Source organism: Neolamprologus multifasciatus, chromosome 2, assembly GCF_963576455.1.
Source record: "Neolamprologus multifasciatus chromosome 2, fNeoMul1.2, whole genome shotgun sequence".
Classification (NCBI taxonomy): domain Eukaryota; kingdom Metazoa; phylum Chordata; class Actinopteri; order Cichliformes; family Cichlidae; genus Neolamprologus; species Neolamprologus multifasciatus.
In genome coordinates this window covers 26,734,100-26,760,207 of record NC_140440.1, presented here as the reverse complement: position 1 = coordinate 26,760,207, position 26,108 = coordinate 26,734,100, and the positions used below count along the sequence as shown (strand labels likewise).

Sequence of the window (26,108 nt, the reverse complement as noted above, 5' to 3'; positions counted from 1 at the left end):
CATGATTTCTAGATAAGCCACAGTAAAGTGAATAATGGTATTTTGTCGCTCCATCTCATGGTCCATCATTCCTCACTTGATATTTATTGTGGTTCAACAGCTGGTTGGACCTTCCACACGCTGACCAATAAGATCAGGCGCCGTTATCGGCACAGGAAAAAAAATCCTTACAGTCGCCATGATACAGCAGCGGAAACGGGTGAGAAGTAGCTAGAAAACAAAAGAGAACACGCAGTCGTCCTCGCGATTTGGTATGCTCTTGCAGGTAAAAATTGAATCCTTTCTGTTATAACTCACCCATTTTCACCCAATTGACCAAAATCTTATGCGGAATGTTAGAAGTGCTGCCGTAATTTTCCGAAATAACACTTATTTAATAGGAAGTGGTCAGCTTCACATAATTAGGATGTTAGCTTTTAGCCAATAAGCTAACACAAGCTAAGCTAAATGGCTCAAAATTGCTTTCAAGTCCAGCTTTGTCGCTTTGTGTGCATTGGGTTCCTCTCTGTTTATCTCCGTGATAGTGCTTATTGCTAGTGGAAGCTAGCTAATGACAGCTAACTAATGCGTTGTTGCGTGGCCTAGTGTTTATGCGCAACTCAGTGCTTTGCTATTATATAAAGCGAGACTGCATGGTATCTTTTAATATTATTTAGTGTGTTATCCATTTACCCACTTGAAAAGGGCGTTAGCGTCGGCTAACTGGTAAATTTTGTTTGTCTGTTTTCCGTCGTGCTAGTTAGCAAGCGAGCTAGTTTGTTAACTAGCGTCTGTTATGTATAGTTCGATAGCTGCCTAATTAGGTTAAGCTAGACTAATCAGTTAGCGTCACTGAGAGGAAAAATGTGCTAACCTAAATTCAAAAAATGTGGTTTTATTATTGCACAAATTAAAGCTTCACACTGTTAAGAGCCTAGTTTTTCAAGTTGGCGTGGAAAATATAGCTCTACAGTTTCAATTATTTTACGCTGTTAAATTATGTAACTCAAGCGAAATCACGGTCTTTATAGGGAGCTGTTGACATTTTAACAGCTCCATATGAAGGAAACGCATTGCTTTATAATCAGTAAACGGAAACTTATGACTTTAATCACATCTTGGTGGTCGCTACAGTCACCTGGGCTAACCTGATGAGCGAGACACATCACTTCAAACTTACTTTGGATTATTTCAGGCTACATTTATGAGCTTGAACTTCATTTTTAGTATACTTTTAGTTGTTGATGAATAAAAATATAAATTATTTCTCTAGTGTTATAGGAATGCCCAAGGAAAAATATGACCCGCCGGATCCCAGGCGGATGTACACAATTATGTCCAGCGAGGAGGCAGCAAATGGGAAGAAGTCATACTGGGCTGAGCTGGAAATCAGTGGTGAGTATCTTCACAGTGTTTGTGCTTGTGTAGATAAATCATTTGGGGGGGTTTAAACTTATTTTCCTCTCACATATTTCTTTTCCATTGCTTTGCACAGCTGCACACAAGTAATTACTAAATCCTCACTATCAAAGAGAAATATTGCAAACATGTTTGTTTTTTTTTCTCCACTGTGAAATCAGCTCACCTGTTTTGACTTATTCATATCAATGGAGAACAGTTTTCTTTCACATTTATCTTTGTGAAAATGGCGTTGGATTCTTGGACTTATTGTCCTGTTTGGCCTTTTTCCATTTTCGCCACAGGCAGAGTAAGGAGTCTCAGCACAGCCCTGTGGTCTCTGACTCACCTCACTGCCCTGCACCTCAGTGACAACTCACTGTCACGCATCCCGCCAGACATTGCCAAACTACACAACCTGGTGTACCTGGATCTCTCATCCAATAAGATCAGGAGCCTGCCGGCAGAGCTCGGCAACATGGTGTCTCTCAGGTAAGTGATAAACCTGTATCCTAAATTGGGTTATAAAGGACTATTTTCTTCATACCTTACTTTAATATATATATATATATATATATATATATATATAGCTGCAATGACCAGCTGCTGATTTTTACCACTGTTGTCACTCTTGTCCCATCTGTTGAAATGTCTCACTTTAATTTAAAAGGCTACATTCATAATCATTTTAACACTGTCAAGTAATGCTTGTATTTTTAAATGACGAATTTCGGAAAATGTTTTTGAAAGACAAAGATTTTTATTTATTTATTTTTAATCTTAGAAGTTTAGTTTCTAATGATCCACTTCCCATCTGCCCTCCACAGGGAACTGCTTTTAAATAACAACCAGTTGCGGGTTCTGCCATTTGAATTGGGGAAACTCTTTCAGTTACAAACACTGGGGTTGAAAGGTGAGTGGCTCTTCAATGTTTTTGTAGCCATTCTGGACTGGAAATCCTTCCATTTTATTATAAGTTGTTTTTTTTTTTAAATTTCTCTAAGGATGCAGCAACAGTAGAGGGTGAATTGGCAGTGGTGGCAACTGATGTTTATGTTATCATTTTCTTCTGTTATTAAAGACAAACTTGAAATAGGGTCATACACGCTGTTGTTTTAGACAGAGTAACTCCTGTTGGCAACATTTCATTGCATGTACAGTAACCTAACAACTGTTCCACTTGAGTAACATTATCCTGATCCCCTCGTGTGGGTGGGTGGTTAGGGGTTGTACATTTTCAGTGAAGTACATGGTTAAACACGTGTACAGTTCAGACTCAAGCGGAAATGAACAAATGCTCATTGGTAATGACATGTACAAAATAAATCCTTTTTTTTTGTGTCTACATTTTTTTTTCCTCCTATGTTTAGTTGGGGGCCCAGGAGGTCTCGGGTAGGGGAAACACTGATTATTTAGCCTGACTTGCTTTTCCTTCAACAGGAAACCCACTTGCACAAGAAATTCTGAGCCTCTACCAGGAACCTGATGGCACGCGGAGGCTGCTGAGCTACTTGTTAGACAATCTGGCGGGGGCTATAAAGCGCAGTGAGTGTTCTCTCTCTTGCTTTTGTGAGAAGTTTCAGCATATGTTGTCATTTTTACTGAAAAGGTAAATCAGTAAGCAGGCTCAACAGATCATGTAGTGTGTGTGTGTGGGTTTTTTTTGTTGTTGTTTGTTTTCTTTAAATAAATCACAATTTGACAATATCATGTTGATGCCTATGCTGAACCATTTTCCATAAACTCAGTGCCAACAGAACAACCCCCACCCCGGTCGTGGATTACACTCCAGGAAACTGATCGAGCACGGCCCTCGGGTAAGAACAAAATACACACAACATGACTTTGAACATAAGTACCTGTATGGTTTTTGTCTTGTGTGGTTGTGAGTTTCAGGATGGTATGCAATGCAGTGATCAGTTGAGCACTGTGGCTTTAAACCACAAATATTTGATAGATCCTAAAAGAGCAGTTCAGACTGCAACTCATTTAGACAGCTCAGACCTGTTAAAGATATACACTGCGCACAAGTGTCCTCGTAGTAGTATACAGTCCAGAGAAGACTGCGTCATCAGGTTACAACATTTGGTAGTGGATTTGTAAACGATGACATCAAGTCTGGAAGCTACAGTTATGTAAAGTACAAAGTTTGCAAACCAAAGTTTGATGTAGTTTAGTATGGATCCAGCTTGCACCCACATAAACTGACTGCCCTTCGCATGTATCTGATCATCAAGAAAATACCCAGTTTGACACAAACATGCTGAATGTTTCCTATGATCTGAAAGGTGCAAAAATTTATAATCTGTTTGGTGTGAAATTTAGTGCCGCCCCTCTTTCTAGAGCAGAAGCTCTACCACTTGTGTTTAGTCTAGTGTATAAGCATTGTTTCGGTTGCTGAAGCAAAGCAAAACAAATTGGTTAAAAAGAACGGCTGATCTGATTCCTGGTTTGAAGATGTACTGGTAGTTGATTTTGGTGCTTTCTGTAATGATGAGATTTACTCAGCATTTTTATTTTCTTTTACTGTTGCAAGCAACTGCAGATTTGTGGTTCTTTTGTTGTTGTTGTTGTTTTTTTTTAAATGTATTTTTAATTGTAACTGTGTGCACAGTTTGATAAGATGGTTTTTGTTTGTTTTTCTCCTGTTTGTCTCCTCAGCATTGTTCTCTGTGATGTGCTACAATGTGCTGTGTGATAAGTATGCCACACGTCAGCTATATGGCTATTGCCCCACTTGGGCTCTAAACTGGGAGTACAGGAAAAAATCCATAATGCAGGAGATCATGGGCTGCAATGCAGACATCATCAGCTTGCAGGTGAGAGATGTCAAAGTTTCTTTCACTGTCTCTTAATTGTTTCCATTTTGTTTTCTATCAAATGGATCCAAGAAATTGGTCAAACATTTTCTCATGACCACACACAAACACACAATTCTGTCACTCATTATTTTAACAATATCACATTTAAACTGTTATGCTAACACTCTAATAAGAGTACTATGTTCAGTTGACAGTTGTGAAAATTGTGATGTGTTCAGTTTAATGGACAGTGTCAACAAATTGCAAACTTTTCTTTTGTGGTTGAGTGCTTAGATTAGACCTTTGTTTGCAGCTAAATAATCAGGTGCTTCTATTGGAACTAGTGATCTTTATGTGTTTGTTAGGCCTAATTCATTATGTTTTTATCCATTTGTTTGTTATCCATTTAATTTTCTTTTTTTTTTTAAAATGCACCACGTTAGCTCTGATGCCACCTGTTCATTATAAAGACACCACTAGATGGGTTTTTATTTGCTTTGCAACCTGTCAGCCCTTAGGACCGCTGAGGGGTAAAGACAAGCACATATACTGAGTGAAGCAAAACTAGTTTTGCACAATGTTTTGTTATGGATGTAGCAGCTATGCTTGGGAGGGGTCATGTCGGCTAAAAGGCAAAACTATACAAGCTGGAGAGACTTGTATTGGTTTCTGGGAATCTCTTCCAAGCCTGGCCCATTTAATTTAGTGCATGATCATCAATACTAAATTGACTACCAGTTCTAATAATGAGAGATTTGTGATGTTTTCAGATGATACTTATTCAATGGACGTGTAGGTTAAATTATATTATTGTCTTACTTTCCTTGAACCTGAATCTTCTGGTATCACTTTCAGTTTTATTATTTATCAATGTTGTAATTTAGTTTTTACATTTGACATTTGTAAAAATGTGTAAGCTCAAAACCAGATTTTAAAACAGAAAAGACTTTAATATGTAAACTCTAGTCTGCGTCAAATTAAAATGTTATACTTTTTTTGTGAAAAATTAAAAAAAAAAGAAAAGAAAATCAGATAAAACATAAAAACAAAATGAGTTTTGGAAATTGTAGATATAAAAGAATAAAAAGGTGGGAATAGTATTGCATTTAAATGTGTACATGCCCCAAGAAGTGTTAATTGGGAGCTCTTTAAATTATGTCTTCCACAAAGATGTTTCACCTATTCATCAGTGTCATCCCCAAAGATCACCATTAGTTATTATATTGTGCAGATTTTCATGGCTATTTTATCACACGCTGTCTCTTACCCATCCTGTTAATAGATGGCTAATGTAGCCAGATGGCCTTATATTTAGAGGGGGTTAACTGATGTACTTCCATGAATAACAGGCTTTCCTGTTTACCCTGGAACTTGTTTTTTGCTGTTAATTGCAGGAAGTTGAGACAGAGCAGTACTACAATTTCTTCTTGCCAGAGCTGAAGGAGCAAGGATATGATGGGTTCTTCAGTCCAAAGTCACGAGCCAGAACTATGTCTGAGTCGGATCGAAAGCACGTGGATGGATGTGCAATTTTTTACAGGACAGAAAAGTATGTGTCTATAGTTTTTGTCCCGTGGCAACTATTTCTTGGTTTAAGAATAGCTCGCAGTGATTTGAGTTCCTGTGGTGAATTAGATTGAAACTGCTTCACTATATTCACTAATACTTGTTAGCCAGTGCTTAGTGATTAAACAATCTCAATTAAACCTGACGTCACCTACTGCTGTTGTCCGAGTGACCGATGTTCCTTTTGGGTTGTCTCTAGTGTCCACAAAGTGGATGCAGTAGTTCTCAGAAAGAAATGAAATATCATGTTGTAAACCTTTCACTCAAAATCTAGTCTATTACACTGGGACACTGTAACCTATGCTTAAGTATTGCTTTGTATATCTTATCAGTTTAACTACACTTCAAAGGAGAAAGTCTATTAGGTTTTTATTGTAGTCTCCAGACAATGATGCCATCAGCCGTATAATGCAATTACCAAAAAGGCTAATCTAGCTTTAGCTTAATTTAAAGTTTAACTGTTGTTTTCAACTTGAAGTGAAACTATTCTTTTGGTATGTGTAGTTTTGTTTCACTCTTTAGTGGTTAATGTAGTTTGTCTTTAGTAATGCTTGCGTTAAAGCTAAAAGGTTTATGCATATAGCACCTTATAGTAGTAATGTTTTTATCACTGTCAAAAAGTTCCATCATAAAGACAATATGTGCAACAAACGGTTAAACTGAAACGATAAACCTTTTAACATTTTGTTAAAACTGTTCTAGAGACAGGAAAAGCTTTACATGTAGCTTTTATTAGCATTCATATAGTTGTTGCTCACCTCCAGTTGTCTCTTTTAGAGAAGTTGTGATTTACCAGAGAATGCATACAGTCAGTGAGGTTTAAAAGAATAAATAATTATATAATACACACCATTCATGTATAATTTTAACCCCACCCTCTCAGGTTTGAGGTCCTGAACTCCTTTAGTAAGGGGATCAAAAGCTTCTGATAGCAGGACCATGAAATGAGAAACCTTACCTGATTGATTTTTGGCTGCTCTCACATCCAGATCATCATCTTGGTTCTTCTAACCACTTGCACTCTTGTGCTTTCAGTGACCTGAATTTTTGTGTGAATCATCATAAATATTTATGAAACTTGGGTCCCCAAACAAGGCTGAGCGGTTTTCAGATAGTTCCCAAGTACCCAAGTCTAAAGCCATCCAGTTTTGTGTAGAGTCAGAGGAAAAGTATGCTTATTTCTTTGTAGCATTCAGACCAATACAATATTTATGGATTTTGTTTTTAATTTTATTTTAGTTTGATTGCAAACGATATGTCGGTGGGTAGGCTCTATTCAGGCTGTGCATTTTGAACTGGACTCCCCAAGGCAAGACTGCCAGTATCGCACAAAAGATGGTCCACAATAGCAAAGTCATAACCCCGAATGTGAGAAATGCCAAATATAAGTCAGGTTTTGATTTCTATGGGCCTCTTAATACTTTTCAATTTATTTCTGCTCATCTCTGCTTAGAAATTTAAGTAGTTCTTTTTCCCCGTTTGTCTTTAGGTTCAGTGCAGTGCAGAAGCACACAGTGGAGTTTAACCAGCTGGCCATGGCTAACTCCGAGGGCTCAGAGGCTATGCTGAACAGGGTGATGACAAAGGATAACATTGGGGTAGCTGTACTGCTTGAGGTCCGCAAAGAGATGATGGAGCTCTCCTGTGAGTAGACAGTTAAGATCAGACAGTTCTGCCCTTTGTACTACAAAATTCATCTTCTCGCTGATAAACATGCCTGTTAATATATGCCCCACCCCACCCTTCTTTCTCTGCCACTCATTTCAGCTGGTAAGTCTCTCCATGGCATGGAAAAGCAGCTGCTCCTTGTAGCCAATGCTCACATGCACTGGGACCCAGAGTATTCTGATGTCAAGCTGGTCCAGACCATGATGTTCCTGTCAGAGGTGAAAAGCATAGTGGATAAGGCCACACGCAGCCTCAAGTTGTCCTCTGTCTCTGGCGAGACTAATGCCATTCCACTGGTGCTGTGCGCTGACCTCAACTCCTTGCCTGACTCGGGTAAGTAGGAAAGAGCTGTACTCGACCTGCTCTTAAGAAAATGTTTTATTTGGAGTGCACCAATTGTTCATAAAATTAAAAAAATAAAATAAAATAAACATTTTTTTTAATAAATGAAAAACAAAAGTTTTTGGTTTTTTTGTATTATAAAGCTTTGAGCAATGTTTCTACAACTTTGTACTCATTAAAGCCTTGTTGCATGAATACCACAACGTAAAACGGTAGTAATTAAAAATAGAGAAGTATTTGTAAGGATCTTTTAGTATCTCCTAACAGTGTTATCTGTCATACCATTTACAAAATATTTTTTCTAATATAATTATTTGGTGTATTTCTAAATGTTAAATAATTAAATAAATAATACTGTTGGAGTTGTCTTAGGACAATACTAAAATATTATACCAAACAATGTTGCTCTTCAGGTGTTTATGGCCACAGTTTATTTATCTATTATTTATTCTTATTTTTGTGGGTTGATTTTGTTTTACTCCCTTAAGGGGGGGCTTGATGTCTTACAAAAAAAAATCAGAACATGAAGTAAAAAAAAGTGGATAAATTCCACATGATTATTAAGTGGAAAATCTAATTGCCAATAAAGGGATACATTAAGTCAAAGGTTTTTGTTTGTTTGTTTTTGTTTTTTAAAAAGCATGATAAATTAAAACTGTCCAGTAAAAATTGTACAGTGGTTAAAAGACTACTTTTAGCCTATTCAGTGGTTATGCTTTATTCTTCTGACACTTGGGCACGTTAACCTTCATGCCAGGCAGGTTTGAGGGTGTTTGAGGTGCCTCCAGTGAAGTGCTGAGTTTATGTTAACAGCTGATTAATGTTGTTGCTGCCGAACATATCTCAGTGAAGCGAGTAAAGGATGGTTAAATCTGGCACGTTTAAAGATGCTGACAACCTTTTTTTGCCTAATTTTTCTCTTGCCTTGCAATTGAGAATGGGTTTGATTATAATTGGATAAATAGATGAAAATAATTGTTTGGCATTCATAAAAACATAAATTATATCAGTATTTGCCTTTTTGTGGTGGTGAACAGAATTGTTAGCCTGCTCACTGCATACAGTAGTGCAATATATTTAAGTTTTTTACTATAGTCAAATTTGAGTTGAAATAACAATGGAGTCTCACAAATTACTTTGCAAACTGTGTATTTTTTTCTTAACTAATAAAAAATGTTCCATGTTCCAACTGTTGTTTTAATTTTTAAAAATATTTTTATAGTGGGATAAGTTGTTGTTGTCGTCGTCGTCGTCATCATCATCTGTTTTTTGTTTTTAAATGCTGATGGTTCAGTTCTTCTCTGTTCAGGCGTAGTGGAGTACCTGAGTACTGGTGGAGTGGACTGCACACACAAGGACTTCAAGGAGCTCCGTTACAGCGACTGTCTGACCAAATTCAATTGCAATGGCAAGAACAGCACGTCTAATGGCAGGATCACCCACGGCTTCAAGTTAAAGAGCGCCTATGAGAACGGCCTGATGCCTTATACCAACTACACCTTCGATTTTAAGGTAATTGCACATATGTGGTGTTTTTTTTTTCTTTTTCTTTTTTTTTTTTTTGTTTTATATTAAATGTATTTGTTTGTTTTGTTTTTTTTTTTAAATGATATTGAGGACCAGTCTGTTCTTACACAAAACTGTGCAAAAGTCACTTCTCTATTTCTCTTCTCAGGGTGTCATCGACTATATTTTCTACTCGAAGCCTCACCTGAACGTGCTGGGTATCTTGGGCCCTTTGGACCACCACTGGCTTGTAGAGAACAATGTCAGCGGCTGCCCACATCCACACATCCCCTCTGACCACTTCTCCCTCTTTGCTCAGCTGGAGTTGCTCCTGCCCAACCTGCCCCCCCAGGTGAATGGGCTCCATCTGCCGACACGCAGGTAGTGAGACCCTGCCTAACCACCAGGGGGAGCCTCTCCCTCTCAACCCTCCTCCTTCCTCCCACTACCAGCTCTTCCCTCCACCAAACTGAAGGAGGAAGACATAAAAACACAACCTGTAAAATATTCATACAGTGTGGTCTGGCTGACAGGGATTTCGTATAATGTTATAGATATTCTATATTTTTCTTTTTCTTTTGTTTCTTTTTTGTTTTGTTTTGTTTTTTAACTGCTCAATTCAGTCCTGTTCGTGTACCATATTTTGTTTTTGGACTCCCCTTTGTTCTCAAGATCCACCAACCCTACACACTTTGCTTCTGTCTTTTAAAATGAGAAGGGATGGTAGCTCATTCATATTTGTCACTTAGGGCACTGTTTGGTTTAAGAGTGAGGGGGGGATATTTTTTTTTTATTTTGGCTGAAGGAAATGACTTTCCACTGAAGAGCTCCATGGCTGATGGTCTGCATGTCTGTCTGTCCTGTATAAACCTGAAACCAGCAAAGACAGCAGACTTGTCAGTCTCAATATTCCATCCTTTGCTTGTGCTAGTTCTCCCCTACACTTTGGGCAGCCAGCTTACATGATCGGTTTTCTAGGATACACACATTTGTTGAGGCAGATGTGTTGGGATTAGAGCAGCTTTTTGCTGGTAGTTTAAGTATCCCAGGAGGCGGATGTAGCGCAGCTCGTATGAGGTGAGATTTCCTGCTGTCATACTGTGGTGCTGAGGCCTTTTGTGTAGTCATGGCCTCCCGTGGTGCTACAAGATAGTCTACACCTCTGACCCTGGACCTGGTACTGCTACCAAAATCCACAGATGCCTAGAAAACAAGAATCCCGAGCTTAGGTTTGATGTTTCACACAGATGGTGTGTAGTGCTGAAAAGCCACGATGTGAAAATTTGATAGACGCTACCATCCTGTTTGCTGACAATTTCACCCCAGCCTGTATAGTTGTTAGGTTAGTCTTGTGCTTAGGAGCTCATGTGGCCCATGCGTCACCTTTTTTTTTTTTTTTTTTTTTTTTTTTTTTTTTGACCAAGCGGTGAGGGGATTAAGGCTGATGGGCAAAGCGATTGAGGAGTGGGGGGGCTATTACCAATATTTGTCTTGATTGCTTTTAGGGCAGGGACAGCGAGTAATGGCTGATACACGGGAATAAAACCAGCATTCCTCTCACTGTCAGGAGTTGCCATCCAGCTCCACACATGCCACACATACAAACACAAATAAACACATCACACAGGTAATTTGCAGGCAGATCTGTAGCACTGAGGCCAGTAGTGACTTTCCCCAGCCGTAAATTCCATACACAAAGCCGTGGTGTTTTTTTTTTTTCACAAGTGTTTGTACAGAATAGAAATCTAGACTCAGTCTTTACATGATTGTATATGAACCACAAAAGACCTGTTTTCTGGCGTTTTTTGTACGAAGAGTAAATTATGATCAGTAAATTATGATCAGAAAAAAAAAGATTGTATTGTAAACTAAGGCTAAATTTTTATCCAGTTAATGTTGAGATGAATTGATATTACCAGCTTGTACAAAAGACGTAAGAAGAGATTGTTCAAGGCGTTCGCTGTCACAACTTTGCACTTCCTTGAGATTAACTGTAATTAATGCATCAGTATATTTTTCCCCTTTCTCTCTGCAGTTTTTTTTTAATGATTTGCTGGCATTTGCTGATATGTAAATAGACACTGAGTAAACTGTTGCTTCTTGCCCATTAACAAAGCCATTAATCCACACCGCTGCCATCACTTCTGACAAAAGGACACGCAAGGATGAGTTACATCTGTTCATTTCTATAACTTGCTCAATAGTGATGTAACTGGCAAAATCTATATAAACCCCACATATATGTACATCGTGCCTCACTGTAGCAGTTGACGTTGTCTTGCACTATTTACATGCGACGAACGCCTGAACAACCTTTTCTCCTTTTATTTTTAAATACTGTTGAGACATTTGTGAAGATTTTATGTCCTTTTTGGTTTTTGTTAATGTTTATTTTCCTTTTTTATGAGCTGTGACAATGTTATGATGATGTGTATATCCTTGCTATTCATTAAGCTCTCTAGTAATCAGGTATGCTTTCACTACCAACCCTTTCTCCTTTTCTTAGGAACATGAGTAGGGTTTCCTGTCTTTATAAATCCCCTCATGTTTTGCTCTCTTTTTACACAGCTCCATGCCCCCAGAAACGCATAGCCCCTAGCTTTCCCCTGCCTGGCCACAAATTTAAACCTCCCTAAGCCTGTCTATCAACCTAACACCTCTCACCCAAACTGCCCATCTAGGACTTTAACCTCTCAACTATCTTACGCAAGCTGCATCTTTTAATCCCCTTTGCTCAACCACTTTGTATAGTTTTCCTACCCTTGTTACTGCAGCTATAGTGCCATTTGTGGACCCGTCCCTCCCTCTATAATTTGGAAAGGGTTGAAGGTCCTCCTTTCTCTGCGATTGGATAAACAAGGGATGAGGGTCAGCAAACTTAGGATGGGCTAACCTGTTGCTTATGAATTTGATACATCTTTTTAAAAAAATGAATTAAATCTGTCACAAGCAAGATGGCTACTTAAACAGTCATGCTTTTATACAGATGAGAAGCACTTAGTAGGTTCATATGCAGCTTCCCTCACTCCCTCCCCTGTTGTATTTGTAGTAAAGATCTCATTACTTTAAATGCATTGAAATTCAGGTTTTAAAGTGAGAGGGAAGCACCTAAATAAGAAGAATAAATTTGGTCCCCATCTTTTTTTTTTTTTAATAATTTTTTTTAATGCATATGTTTTTTTCCGTCTTCTTTCCTGAATGGCATTAGTATTGTAGTAGATTCAAAGGGTAGTTTTTTTTTTTTTTAATATTTTCTTTTCTTTTTTTTTGTTGTAAAGTGTGAATAAAAGATGTCTCATGTTTCCTTTCTAAACAGATTGAATTGTGTTTGTTGATGTGTAAATCATGAATTCTACGATGGTGTTATGTTTGCTACGCTGTTTTTACTTAAACTCAATTTTTCTTTCCCCGTTCGACTCATCCCATCACAAACCAAATCCTCTGTAGAAATCATGAGACGTAGTCTTTGATGGGTTGATCATAAGTTGAATGTTCTGAATAATACCTCCCACAGTGAAGGATGGAGAGCTTACTGGTGGGGGTAAAAGGAAAAACAAATCCCTGCATCATTGGTAACAGCACGACTTTTAGCGCAGGGATATGCAGTTTTAATTTTTTCTTCTTATTATTTTACATTTCAGCTTTATTTTAGATTTTGCATGGCACTAGCAGGAGAGTGCTAGTGCTTGTAGGTTAGGGCAGCAGAGCTGTCTTCTAGTGGCTGCAGTTCAGTACAAAAAACATTTTTTATTTTTCTTTCTGTGTCTTTCGATTTTTTTTGTGAGAGGTGTAAAACATGTTTGTAAGATTAAGCTAATGATGTGCCGCTAGACTGGTACTGTGATGATTTGAGTACTACTAGTCCATCTCATTCTGTTCTTGTGCATCACAGTGGTTAAATCTGTCAAACTAGTTGGCTACTATTGATAAAAACGTCCTCTTCATCATTTCTCGTTAAACCACAGATGGCTTCAGACTGAATCTTGTCAAATGAAAGCTGAGTTGTGACAACCTGTAAGCCCCAGTGACTAATCACTTTTTTGGCTTTTCCTTTTTCTTCCTTACATTGTTTAATTTTTAGGTGTAAAGAGATTTTAAAAGTTTTTTTCCCCTGTATTTTTTTTCTAACCTCCCCAGGCTGCGTCTCTTTGCATGGGTGCACACCAAAGCTGCTCGTAGTTCAGTTCTCCAGTCTAGATCCAGTTCAGGGTTTTGTTTTGGGTTTTTTTGTTGTTGTTTTTTTTTTTTTTAATCCAGCTCATAGTTTTCATGAAATGTAGGGCTGTAAGGAAAACGAAGCACTTTTGTCCTTTTCCTGAACCGCATATTCACCCGTTTTTCAGTTTGAGTTCTCAACCTGACGGCTCATTTCAGATGCATCCCCTTCTTTTTTTTGTCCTAAAAACTTGGCAATAATACCCAGAAACATTCAAACACATTCAGATTTTCTTTAGATGTTTACCTGGAATATGTAGCTATTTCATCTTTCACAGTGTGGTTGTTTAATTATTTTTAAAACTCCCATCTTTACCCTTCCAGGTTACCTGAACAGCATTTTTTTTCTCTCTCCTTTTATCATCCATCTTGTATATTTACTCATCTCCTTCTCCCTGCCAATTTAGTGGTAGTTGTTCAATGATCAGGATTGTCTATCTGTAGTCAGCTGAGTACATATATTGATCTGTGTCACTGTGTTTATGCACTGGACCAATTATTGTTTACCATTCATGAAATACCAGCAAAAAAAGGAAAAAAAAGACAAAAACACTTGCACAATGTTGTAGAATGTCCATTAACCCAGATGAGAAATCAAGGCAGCTGTTTTCAAATCAACACATACTGTTTTAAAATGAAACTGAATGGTAAACAATGCTTTCCGTTGTACCCCCTTAGCCGTCCTCTCAATTCTCTTTGGTCTAGTTTTTATTATTTTTCGTTTCTTATATTTTTATTTTTTTCTTTGACTACAGGTTCTGCTCGTTTCCTTTACACCTACCTATGTATTTTCCTACTTCTGGTTGAAAATAAATTCTGTATTATCTGTTTCAAGCCGTGTCACCTCTTATTCTTTGCAATGGATATTGGAAAATAAATTCTATATCTGTTCTCCTTGTCGTGCCTGCTTTTTTTCCTCTCTCCTCCCAACGCTTGCATATTTCTGTTCCTCTTCCTCGGTTGGTGACTTCATCAGATGTTACAGATGTTGCCAACAGGAGATCACTGGCTCAGATTATATATAGTTTTCTCACGGCTCCACACAGTCGGAGTCATTCTGTGGTGGTTTCCATCTGTACCGTTCTTGTGAACATGATCTCAGAAACGCTGAGGGTGAAGGGCACTTTGACCTCTTGTGTTGGGACTCTATACGCTAAATATAATTCAAAGGTTTAATTTTGAAGGAAGAAAGTCAGATTATATTTTATAATATAGCTTAATGTTATAAGTAATTTGTCAGTTATTTATATAGCTTGGGAGAAAATGAAGCAATTTTGTCTTCTGAAAAGTGAAAGTGCGGTCTGCCCATCCTGATGATTTTTTTATTTTTTTTTAACTTGTAAGAGACCCCCGTCATTCATTTTTCTCAAATTCCTCTAGTCCACCACCTCACTGATGATGAGCTGTGCATCATCACTTTGTGGAACCAGGCTCAGAGCCCCCACTCTCTGAGCCTGGTTCCACAAAGTGATGATACGCAGCTGTGCTGGAGGTTTCTTCCCATTAAAGGAGTTTTTCTTTCCCACTGTTGCCAAAGTGCTTGCTCATAGGGGGCCATGTGATTGTTGGGTTTTTCTCTGTATGTATTATTGTAGGATCTACCTTACAATATAAAGTACCTTGAGGCAAGTGATGTTGTGATTTGGTGCTGTATAAATTGAATTGAGCTGAACTGAATTAAATTTGCTGTCCCCTCTAAATACCTCAGCATGCAGCCGTTATTGCCTCAACCGCTGGCAATAAAAGTGAGTACACCCCTAATTGGGCACAATTTAGACATTTTCAATCAGCTGTTTTCCCTTCCTGGTGACTCGTTAGTGTTACAAGGTCTCAGATGCAAATGGGGAACAGGTGTGTTGAATTTGGTCACAGGAAGTTCAACATTGCACATCATGGCAAAGAATTCTCTGAGGATCTGGAAAAAAAAAATGCTACTCTACATAAAGATGGCTATAAGAATATTACCAACACCCTGAAACTGAGCTGCAGCAAGGTAGGCAAGACCATACAGCAGTTTACCAGGACAGGTTCCACTCAGGACAGGCCTCGCCATGGTTGACCAACAAAGTTGAGTGCACATTCTCAGCGACTTATCCAGAGGTTGTCTTTCGTAAATGGATGTATGAGTGCTGTGAGCTTTGCTGCAGAGGTTGAATGCATGGGGAGGTCAGCCTGTCAGTGCTCAGACAATATGCCATACACTGCATCAAATGGCTGTCATCCCAGAAAGAAGCCTGTTTTAAAGATAATGCACAAGAAACCGCACAATCAGTTTGCTGAAGACAAGCAGACTAAGGACATGGATTACCTGTGGTCTGATGAGACCAAGATAAATGTATTTGGTTCCGATGGTGTCAGTCGTGTGTGGCAGCAACGAGGTGAGGAGTACAAAGGCAAGTGTGTCTTCCCTACAGTCAAGTATGGTGGTGGGATGTCATTGTTTGGGGGCTGCATGAATGCTGCTTGCACTTGGGAGCTACAGTTAACTGAGGTAACCATGAATGCCAACATGTACTGTGACATACTCAAGCACAGCATGATCACTTCTCTTCAGAAACTGGGCCACAGGACAGTATTCCAACATGATAACAACCCCAACACACCTCCAAAAAGACCATGTCTACAGACTTAAACCCTATTGAGCATCCTTAGATGGAAGGTGGAGGAGCGCAAGGTCTCTTACATCCACCAGCTCCATTATGTCATCATGGAGGACTGGAAGAGGATTCCAGTGGCAGCCTGTGAAGCTCTAGTGAACTCCGTGCCCAACAGAATTAAGGCAGTGTTGGAAAATAATGGTGGCCACCAGTGTTGGTCAAGTTACTTGAAAAAAGTAATCAGTAACTAATTACTGATTACTCCCCCCCAAAAGTAATCCTGTTACTTTACTGATTACTTATTTTCAAAAGTAATTAGTTACTTAGTTAGTTTTTAAAAACATGATTTACAACCTGAATAGATAATAAAGCAATAGATCTTTCAGCCCAATTCTACTTTTTCTGCATAATCCATCATATAAACTTTAATCAAATGGAAAAAGTCTCTTTTTAAAATTTGTTTTATTAGTTTTAATCTTTTAACTTTATGCATGAAGCAAACATTAAATTATATGCAACATTCTCTGAGTGGAAGAAATTTGTTTAACATTTAAACCTATTTTCTGCATATTCCAGCACATGAAATAAAATAGTTTTTTGTGTTTACACTCACTCTTTCAAATAAATGCAAGCGAAACACGGCAGAAAATAAATAAAATCATAGACTAGCGGTCCTGTTGCTCTATTTTCACCTGTATAGTGGGAGTGAGGCAGGCGGATGTTTTCCCTGGTGCAGGTGTGCCGCAGCGGTCAGTGGAAGGATCCGCGAATTCCTCTGAATTTCCCATTACGTGGTAGCGCACTCGGTGCATGCTCGGAAGTTTAGAGGTCTTTTTTGCTGTATAAAGAAGTTTTCTTCCAACGCAGTGAGCAGCGGAGGCTAATGTTTTTGTCACTTTTTACAGAATCAAACTCAAAGTAAGGTCAGTACTTCCACGCTTTAAATGCTGCACGGTCATACTCTCTCCCGCCCTCGTTATATTATCCATTGTTAATCTGCACATAGCTGTTGTGTCGCACTCGCTTACGTCATTGTCATGAGACATTCTCGCAAAAAATCAGTTTTAGTAACGCAGTGTGCTTACTTGAAAGTAACAGTAATCTAATTACCTTTTTTGCAATAATAATCCCTTACTTTCCTCGTTACGCGTTACTGTAATCCAATATGTTACTTGTAACAAGTTACTGCCATATACAGTCATTGGTTACTGCCCATCTCTGGTGGCCACACAAATTATTGACACTTTGGGCACAGTTTGGACATTTTCACTTAGGGGTGTACTCACGTTTGTTGCCAGCGGTTTAGACATTAATGGCTCTATGTTAAGTTATTTTCAGGTGACAGCAAATTTACACTGTTATACAAGCTGTACACTGACTACTTTACATTGTATCAAAGTGTCATATCTTCAGTGTTGTCCCATGAAAAGATAAAATAAAATATTTACAAAAATGTGAGAGGTGTACTCACTTTTGTGAGATACTGTAAAAGAAATCTCAAAGCATGTTTGTCACCCCACCTGATAATGTGGAGAAAGCATCGATATTTTCAATGAACAAGAATCACTCAATACTTTTTCTATGATATCTTCGGTTTGTGGCTGTCTATAGACAGGCGTGTGTTTTTAAAACTGTAAAACTGAGCGGCACAAGCTTGCAACGGTGAGGTGATAATTCAACATTTTTAAACTAGATTCAGGAGCATCGTGCGGCAGTTGTTGCCGTAGCTGTAAGTGTGTCACACAGCTGGCGAAGGCTGGATTATGAGACCCAAGGGTATGCAAGTTTGCAGGTTTTTGTTCCAGCCAAGCCTTCCTCCAGCTTCATTAGAATACGTGAATATCTGCTCAAAATTAAAACCTGCGCATTCACGGCTCTCTGTGACACACTTTTTCCAGACTGTGGGGCGAGGAGGACTGTCTCGGTTGAAGCACCTGTCTCAGCAAGCGCACTCACCCCCTGAAGTGTCCTTTAGTAAGACACTAAACCGTTAACAGCGCCACGGGTGCTGTTATCTAGCTGAGACTGACCTTTGGTTTTCCTCCAGAACAGCAAATGAAACTAGAATTTCCCATTGGGGATCAATAAAGTTTAACATTAACATTTAGTACCTTAAGTAGGTTGAGGATGACAGTTTTTTGCATTAACTTTCACGGGCACATGATGGAGCCAGAGGATTACCTCTGGACAAGCACAGCGCACTGATCTGATCCTGACAGCAATGTGAAGAATGGAAAAAATCTCAGATGTACCACATAAAATCTTAAACAAGGAAAATCAGATTTTTTCCTGATTATTCTGATGCTGACCAATAAATCAAACTCCACTCCAAACTGTTAGCCAGAATAGCAGTGTGTGCATTTAAAAAAGAATAATATCAGAACTCTGAACAAATGTTGTTCTTTCATAAGTTATCTTAAATAATCTTGAAAAAATGTACATAATTTTTTAATTTGCAGGACTCTGTGCAAAAGTCTTGACAATTTGTTGGTCTGGGGCATTCAGGTGTGTGCTAATGCTGAGATGTCATAGACAAACACAGCGTTTCAGCACAGATACCTCCTACCAGCTGTCAAGCACGGTGGTGAATGTGTGATGGTTTGGACTTGTTTGCAGTCACTGAGTCAACCATGAACTCCTCTGTGGACCACAGTATTCCAGAGTCAAAAGCTAAGGCCTGGCCGACACTGGATCACGCAACAGCACAATGATCCCAGGCACAGCACCAAATTGACAGCAGAATGTATTAAAAAGAAAATATCCAAGTGTTGCTATGCCTCGGTCAAACGTTAGACTGTTTGAAATTGTGTGTCAGGACCTGAAGACAAGCATTGCCGTGAGGAGGAAGGGGGGCCAAAGCTGTTCCGCAATAATGTGAGTGACTGAAAAAGTCATACAAAAACCAATTATTTCAAGTTATTGCAGATGGTGGTTTTACAAGCTGCAAGTACAAGTACTTAGTAGTTACATTCTATACAGTATGTTGATCACATGCTAAAAATGTTCCATTTGCGCAACATCTCTAAAATTAGAAATATCCTGTCTCAGAGTGACGCTGAAAAACTAGTTCATGCATTTATTACTTCCAGGCTGGACTACTGCAATTCATTATTATCAGGATGTCCAAAAAACTCACTGAAAAGCCTTCAGTTAATCCAAAATGCTGCAGCAAGAGTACTGACAGGGACTAGAAAGAGAGAGCATATTTCTCCTGTTTTGGCTTCCCTTCATTGGCTTCCTGTTAAATCCAGAATTGAATTCAAAATCCTGCTCCTCACATACAAGGTCTTAAATAATCAGGCCCCATCTTATCTTAATGACCTTGTAGTACCATATCACCCTATTAGAGCACTTCGCTCTCGCTCTGCAGGCCTACTTGTTGTTCCTAGAGTATTTAAAAGTAGAATGGGAGGGAGAGCCTTCAGTTTTCAGGCCCCTCTTCTGTGGAACCAGCTTCCAGTTTGGATTCGGGAGACAGACACTATCTCTACTTTTAAGATTAGGCTTAAAACTTTCCTTTTTGCTAAAGCATATAGTTAGGGCTGGACCGGGTGACCCTGAATCCTCCCTTAGTTATGCTGCAATAGATGTAGGCTGCCGGGGGATTCCCATGATGCATTGAGTTTTTCCTTTCCAGTCACCTTTCTCGCTCTCTATGTATTAACAGACCTCTCTGTGTTGAATCATATCTGTTATTAACCTCTGTCTCTCTTCCACAGCATGTCTTTTATCCTGTCTTCCTTCTCTCACCCCAACCGGTCGCAGCAGATGGCCGCCCCTCCCTGAGCCTGGTTCTGCCAGAGGTTTCTTCCTGTTAAAAGGGAGTTTTTCCTTCCCACTGTCGCCAAAGTGCTTGCTCATAGGGGGTCATATGATTGTTGGGCTTTTCTCTGTATCTATGAAGCGCCTTGAGGCGACATTTGTTGTGATTTGGCGCTATATAAATAAAATTGAATTGAATTGAATTGAAATAGTAATTAAAACTGAGTGAAGCAACTGTTGTTCAATTGAATTGCAGCTAAATGTTGGCAACTGAAGCAAAGGTGTACTCAAGCTGGGGGCAAATTGTGTGACATAACTGACACACAAACCCTCCTGATATTAACCTTTGGGCCTTTTCCCACACTTTGATCTACATAAACAGATGATCTGTTTATAACACATGGCTAGATTAGGGAAACACTATGAAAATGCTACAGATGTGTTACTGTTTGCAAGAGTATCCAACTGCTGTCTGTGAACACGGCTGCAGTTTTCTGAAGATCCTAGGTTAAGTTATCACTGTGTTAGCATAGTTTAGCTGTACTAGACATTAAAAGCCATTGAATTAGTCTTTACCGCTATTAGCATCAGCTAAGATGGCGCTGTTAATCCATACAGGATTTCTACCTGTGGTGTTTCTATTAAATAAAGTCTAAAGAAAATGTTTGTGCTATTACTGGGATTGACTTTCAAAGACAAACACAATCCAGCTAAACTAATAACACACAAACAAGGGTACCTTTCAGGCCATTATTGAACAGGCTGAGTAAACAGTCACAGCACACAAGGCAACAAATCTGTGAACCGCTCCGCTTAAAGTGACTTCAGTTATGTTGTTCCACTTGAGGAGCTGAGCTAGGAAATGTGGATTACAGGTTTCACTCCCCATAAATAAAGACAATTGAGTGTGTTCCTACCACACAGTGGGAGTTCAGGAATACAATATTAAAACACAGCTGTAAATAACTATTTTACCTTTATCTGAAGCATTTCTCCAAGGGAATGCAAAACCTAGTATTAATGAGGGGTGTCATCGTATGGGCATAGGTTCTGTGTCCACAGGTGGACACATGTAAAACTTTGTTTAGCCTCACATTTTAAGCTTCTATGTCCATTACTTTATTTTTTAAAAAAGCCTTTTGAAATCAGATGATTCTTGACGATGCACCCTGTATAGGTAGATATTTTCTCAAGGACAAGCAAACACGCTCTCGATTTTAACCTAAAAAAATTGTTAAAAATTGTTATAAATTCTGTAATTGCACTTGATTTATAAATCGTTCGTAAAAGCACGTTATTTTTTTCAAATTTGGTTTTAATTTGGATTTTTCAGCATTTCATTTTCTTAAGTTCTCATACAATTCAGGGTTGCATTGAGGATTGAAGTCCTCCCAGGTGTCAAAGGGTGCCTGGAGAAATCCTGCACAGAAAGGCCCCTGATTGGCTAGTGGATTTAAAGTTTAAAGCCATTTATTTTGATTTTTTTTTAAGTTTTTGACTCTTAAACAACAGAGTTATTAATCAGTCCAACACTCCAATAATTGCAACTTTCCTCATGACTCCATGCATGCCTTGAACAGTCCGCAATGTTGCTGAGAATGCAGCATAACCAGTCTGTAATCAGTGTGGCATCCACTGCTTGTTTTGCTTCTTTACTGACTGTAAAAACAAATTAACATTTCCTTTCAAACTGTTGTGGTTGCACAGGGAAATTTGATTTTGCAGAACTTTGTGGACTTTCAGTACTGCGCTTGTGTCTGCTTCACTTGTTTTTCATTATATTAGTTGTAGTTAACAGACCTTCAAGAGTCTGAGCCCTTTTTTCAATGGGGAGGACATGATGAAATGGTTGCAGAATAAATCTGAGAAAGCCACTAACAAATGCAGGCAAACCCGCACTCAAAACAATATAAAATAAGTGTACCTGTATTTTTGTTGCGTTGTTAGTGGATGCCCACTTCTATACAGTTAATAAAAAGCTTTTAATGCAGCAAAAGTTGTGTGCAAAAAGCCACACGGATCTTTTTTTTAGCCCAAAATGCTCGGTGAGAGTAAAAAACATTCTCACCTAGCTGTTATCATATGGAAACCAGAGGCTTTCTAAACATGTTGCCTTAATTCAGTCGATTTAATCGGTTCAAAATGGGTGTTAGGAAGTTGGAAGAAAACATTAAGGGTTGTCCAAGAGGTAATTTTTGTTCTCGAGGTCATGAACTAGTTAGAAGTGGAATTCGTTGTAGTGACAGCTAGCCAAATGTTTTTTTTCTGTGTTAGTGCATCAAAAGGAGGACATTAGTTCAAGTTGTTGACGTGGCAGCATGATTTCAAAGGCTCTGCACTTTCTTACACATGTACTCTCTCTTTCTGTCTCGCCCCTGTTTCCCTTTTCCTCTGAAATTCCTGCTGGTGCGTCTAAGTGTGTGTGTGTGTGTACTTACACGCTCACGAATGACTACTGGGCCAGTTGCCGTGTGATGTGCAGCCAGCTCCTCCTAACATTTTCTCAGAATACTTCTTTGGGTTGAATGGTTGTGGATTCGAGTTGTAAAGCTCCAGAAATGAGTACATGAAGTATATCTGCGTAAGTCCAGCTGAGCATTGGCGTGCCAGACCAGACGCAGGCCTAACAGAGCCTGGTCAGTGCTTGGACCTGAGAGTTTGCGCGAGTGGAAATCACAAAGGAATTCTATGGTTGCTGAATGAAAACTAAGGAGAATGAAATAATCTGGAGAAAATGTTTGACCAAAACATTTTATTGTGGAGGCAATGACACCTGCTCATTTGTTTCTGTGTACAAAGCACATGCGTGTGTGTCTGTGTGTGTTTAATACCCTGTTTAACTACAGGGTGTGACTTAGTTATTTTCGAAGGGATGCTGGGATGGGAGTTACCAGCAGTAGCGTTGGATAAAAATCTGTACTTTAGAGTGGAAAAAAAGCCTTGTATCATAACCCAACCTAAAGGTATAATAAAACAATTGTACTTCTGTGTAGACATTTAAACTTGTGTTCCAGTGTTCCAGGCTAACCAAGCGCAAGAGAGTGATAACGGCTATGGTTGAGCTACCTGGAGAGTTAATGACGAGAAAGAGGCAACATTTTAAAGAACAAATAAAGACTTTCACACAAACCTGTGGTAAAGTGGCTCAGTGCATACACACTGCATCTTGTTCTCTGTTGCCTCCTTTCTTTGTGTTTTTATGTGTCCCTCAGCTTTCCCACTGGTCAAATAGGCACACTGATCTGCATTTTATCTCCTCCGTGAATCGCAACCTTATCGTGGTGGAGGGGTTTGTGTGTCCCAGGGATCCCAGGGGCTATGTTGTCTGGGGGCTTTTGCCCCCTGGTAGGGTCTCCCATGGCAAATTGGTCCTGGGTGAGGGACCAGACAAAGAGCGATTCAAAAGACCCTTATGAAAAAAACACCGAGGGAACAGTTTACCCTGCCCGAGATAGGGTTACCGGGGCCCCGCCCTGGAGCCAGGCCCGGGGAGGGTTCCCGAGGGCGAGCGTCTGGTGGCCGGGCCTTAGTCCATGGGGCCCGGCCGGGCACAGCCCGAAGAGGAGACATGGGCCCATCCTCCCGCAGGCCCACCACCCGCAGGAGGCGCCATAGGGGTCGGGTGCATTGTGTGCCGGGTGGCGGCCAGGAGCGGAGGCCCTGGCGGACTGACCCCCGGCTGCCAAGACTGGCAATAGGGACATGGAATGTCACCTCTCTGGTGGGGAAGGAGCCTGAGTTAGTGCGTGAGGTTGAGAGGTACCGGCTAGATATAGTCGGGCTCACCTCTACGCACGGCTTGGGCTCTGGAACCAGTCTCCTGGAGAGGGGCTGGACTCTGTCTCAGTCTGGAGTTGCCCCTGGTGAGAGGCGGCGGGCTGGGGTGGGTATTCTAATATCCCCTCGGCTTGCTGCCGGTACGTTGGGGTTTTTCCCGGTGGACGAGAGGGGTTTGTTCCCTGCGCCTTAGGGTCGGGGAACGGGTCCTGACTGTCATCTGCGCTTATGCGCCGAGTGGCAGTTCGGAGTACCCAGCTTTCTTAGAGTCCCTGGGGGGGGGGGGGGGGGTGCTGGAAGGTGCTCCACCTGGAGACTCTGTTGTCCTGCTGGGAGACTTCAATGCTCACGTGGGTAACGACAGCGAGACCTGGAGGGGCGTGATTGGGAGGAACGGCCTCCCTGATCTGAACCCGAGCGGTGCTTTGTTATTGGACTTCTGTGCTAATCACAGTTTGGCCATAACGAACACCTTGTTCGAACATAAGAGTGTCCATAAGTGCACGTGGCACCAGGACGCTCTAGGCCGTAGGTCGATGATCGATTTTGTAATCGTATCACCAGACCTGCGACCATATGTTCTGGACACTCGGGTAAAGAGAGGGGCTGAGCTGTCAACTGATCACCACCTGGTGGTGAGTTGGATCAGGTGGCGGGGGAGGACGCTGGACAGACCTGGTGCACCTAAACGCGTAGTGAGGGTGTGCTGGGAAGGACTAGCAGAGGCCCCAGTCTGCGAGATCTTCAACGCACACCTCCGGCAGAGCTTCAACAGCATTCCGAGGGAGGCGGGGGACATTGAGTCCGAATGGACCATGTTCAGCGCCTCCATTGCCGAAGCTGCTGCATTGAGCTGCGGCCGCAAGGTGGTTGGTGCCTGCCGTGGTGGTAATCCCCGAACCAAATGGTGGACACCAGAGGTGAAGGGAGCCACCAGGCTGAAGAAGGAGTCCTATCGGGCTTGGTTAGCCTGTGGGACTCCGGAGGCAGCCGACAGGTATCGACAGACCAAGCGGAATGCGGCTCGGGCAGTGGCTGAAGCAAAAACTTGGGTGTGGGAGGAGTTTGGAGAGGCCATGGAAAAAGACTTTCGGACTGCCTCGAAGAGGTTCTGGCAAACGGTCAGGCGTCTCAGGAGGGGAAAGCGGTGCTCTACCTGCACTGTGTATAGTGCTGGCGGAGCGCTGCTGACGTCGACTGAGAAAATTGTCAGGCGGTGGAAGGAATACTTCGAGGACCTCCTTAATCCCACTGACGCGTCTTCCGAGGAGGAAGCAGAGTCTGGGGATGAGGGGAATGACCCGCCAATTTCCGGGGGCGAGGTCACTGAGGCAGTTAAACAACTCCTTGGTGGCAGAGCCCCTGGTGTTGATGAGGTCCGCCCCGAGTTCCTGAAGGCTCTGGACGTTGTAGGGCTGTCCTGGTTGACACGCCTCTGCAATGTTGCGTGGAGATCAGGGGCAGTACCCGTGGATTGGCAGACCGGGGTGGTGGTCCCCATCTTTAAGAAGGGGGACCGGAGGGTGTGTTCCAACTACAGGGGGATCACACTCCTCAGCCTCCCCGGGAAAGTCTATGCCAGGGTGCTGGAAAGGAGAGTTCGTCCGCTAGTCGAACCTCTGATGCAGGAGGAACAATGCGGTTTTCGTCCTGGTCGCGGAACACTGGACCAGCTCTTCATCCTCTCGAGGATACTTGAGGGTGCATGGGAGTTTGCCCAACCAGTCTACATGTGTTTTGTGGACTTGGAGAAGGCATTCGACCGTGTCCCTCGGGGTGTCCTGTGGGAGGTGTTGCGGGAGTATGGGGTGTCTGGCCCATTGCTACGGGCCATTCGATCCCTATACAACCGTTGCAAGAGCTTGGTTTGCATTGCCGGCAATAAGTCGGACTCGTTCCCGGTGGGTGATGGGCTCCGCCAGGGCTGCCCTTTGTCACCGGTTCTGTTCATAATTTTTATGGACAGGATTTCTAGGCGCAGCCAAGTGGCGGAGGGCTTTCGCTTTGGTGGCCTCAGGATCTCATCTCTGATTTTTGCGGATGATGTGGTTCTGTTGGCTTCATCAGGTGAGGGCCTCCAGCTCGCACTGGAGCGGTTCGCAGCCGAGTGTGAAGCAGCGGGAATGAGGATCAGCACCTCCAAATCTGAGGCCATGGTTCTCAGCCGGAAAAGGGTGGAGTGCCCACTCCAGGTCGGGGATGAGGTCTTGCCCCAAGTGGAGGAGTTTAAGTATCTCGGGGTCTTGTTCGCGAGTGATGGGAGAAGGGAGCCGGAGATCGACAGATGGATTGGGGCTGCAGCTGCAGTAATGCAGACGCTGCACCGGTCCGTCGTGGTGAAGAGGGAGCTGAGTGTAAAAGCGAAGCTCTCAATTTACCGGTCGATCTACGTCCCTACCCTCACCTATGGCCACGAGCTGTGGGTAGTGACCGAAAGAACGAGATCGCGGATACAAGCGGCGGAAATGAGCTTCCTCCGAAGGGTGGCTGGCATCTC

At 41.2% G+C, this 26,108-nt stretch overlaps 1 protein-coding gene and 1 long non-coding RNA gene across 2 annotated transcripts in view; one reads left to right on the top strand and one right to left on the bottom strand.

Annotated features, from left to right (window-relative positions):
• Positions 1-26,108, bottom strand: part of LOC146524511 (uncharacterized) — a 476,239-nt gene that overhangs the window by 55,419 nt on the left and 394,712 nt on the right. The window lies entirely within an intron of this gene.
• cnot6a (CCR4-NOT transcription complex, subunit 6a) lies at positions 139-14,028 on the top strand. Its single transcript, XM_085181765.1, has 12 exons — positions 139-265; positions 1,253-1,374; positions 1,683-1,869; positions 2,205-2,290; positions 2,818-2,922; positions 3,126-3,194; positions 4,039-4,196; positions 5,573-5,727; positions 7,234-7,388; positions 7,512-7,745; positions 9,064-9,266; positions 9,430-14,028. Exons 2-12 carry the CDS (start codon positions 1,263-1,265, stop codon positions 9,643-9,645), a joined length of 1,680 nt encoding a protein of 559 aa, XP_085037891.1. The 5' UTR covers positions 139-265; positions 1,253-1,262; the 3' UTR covers positions 9,646-14,028.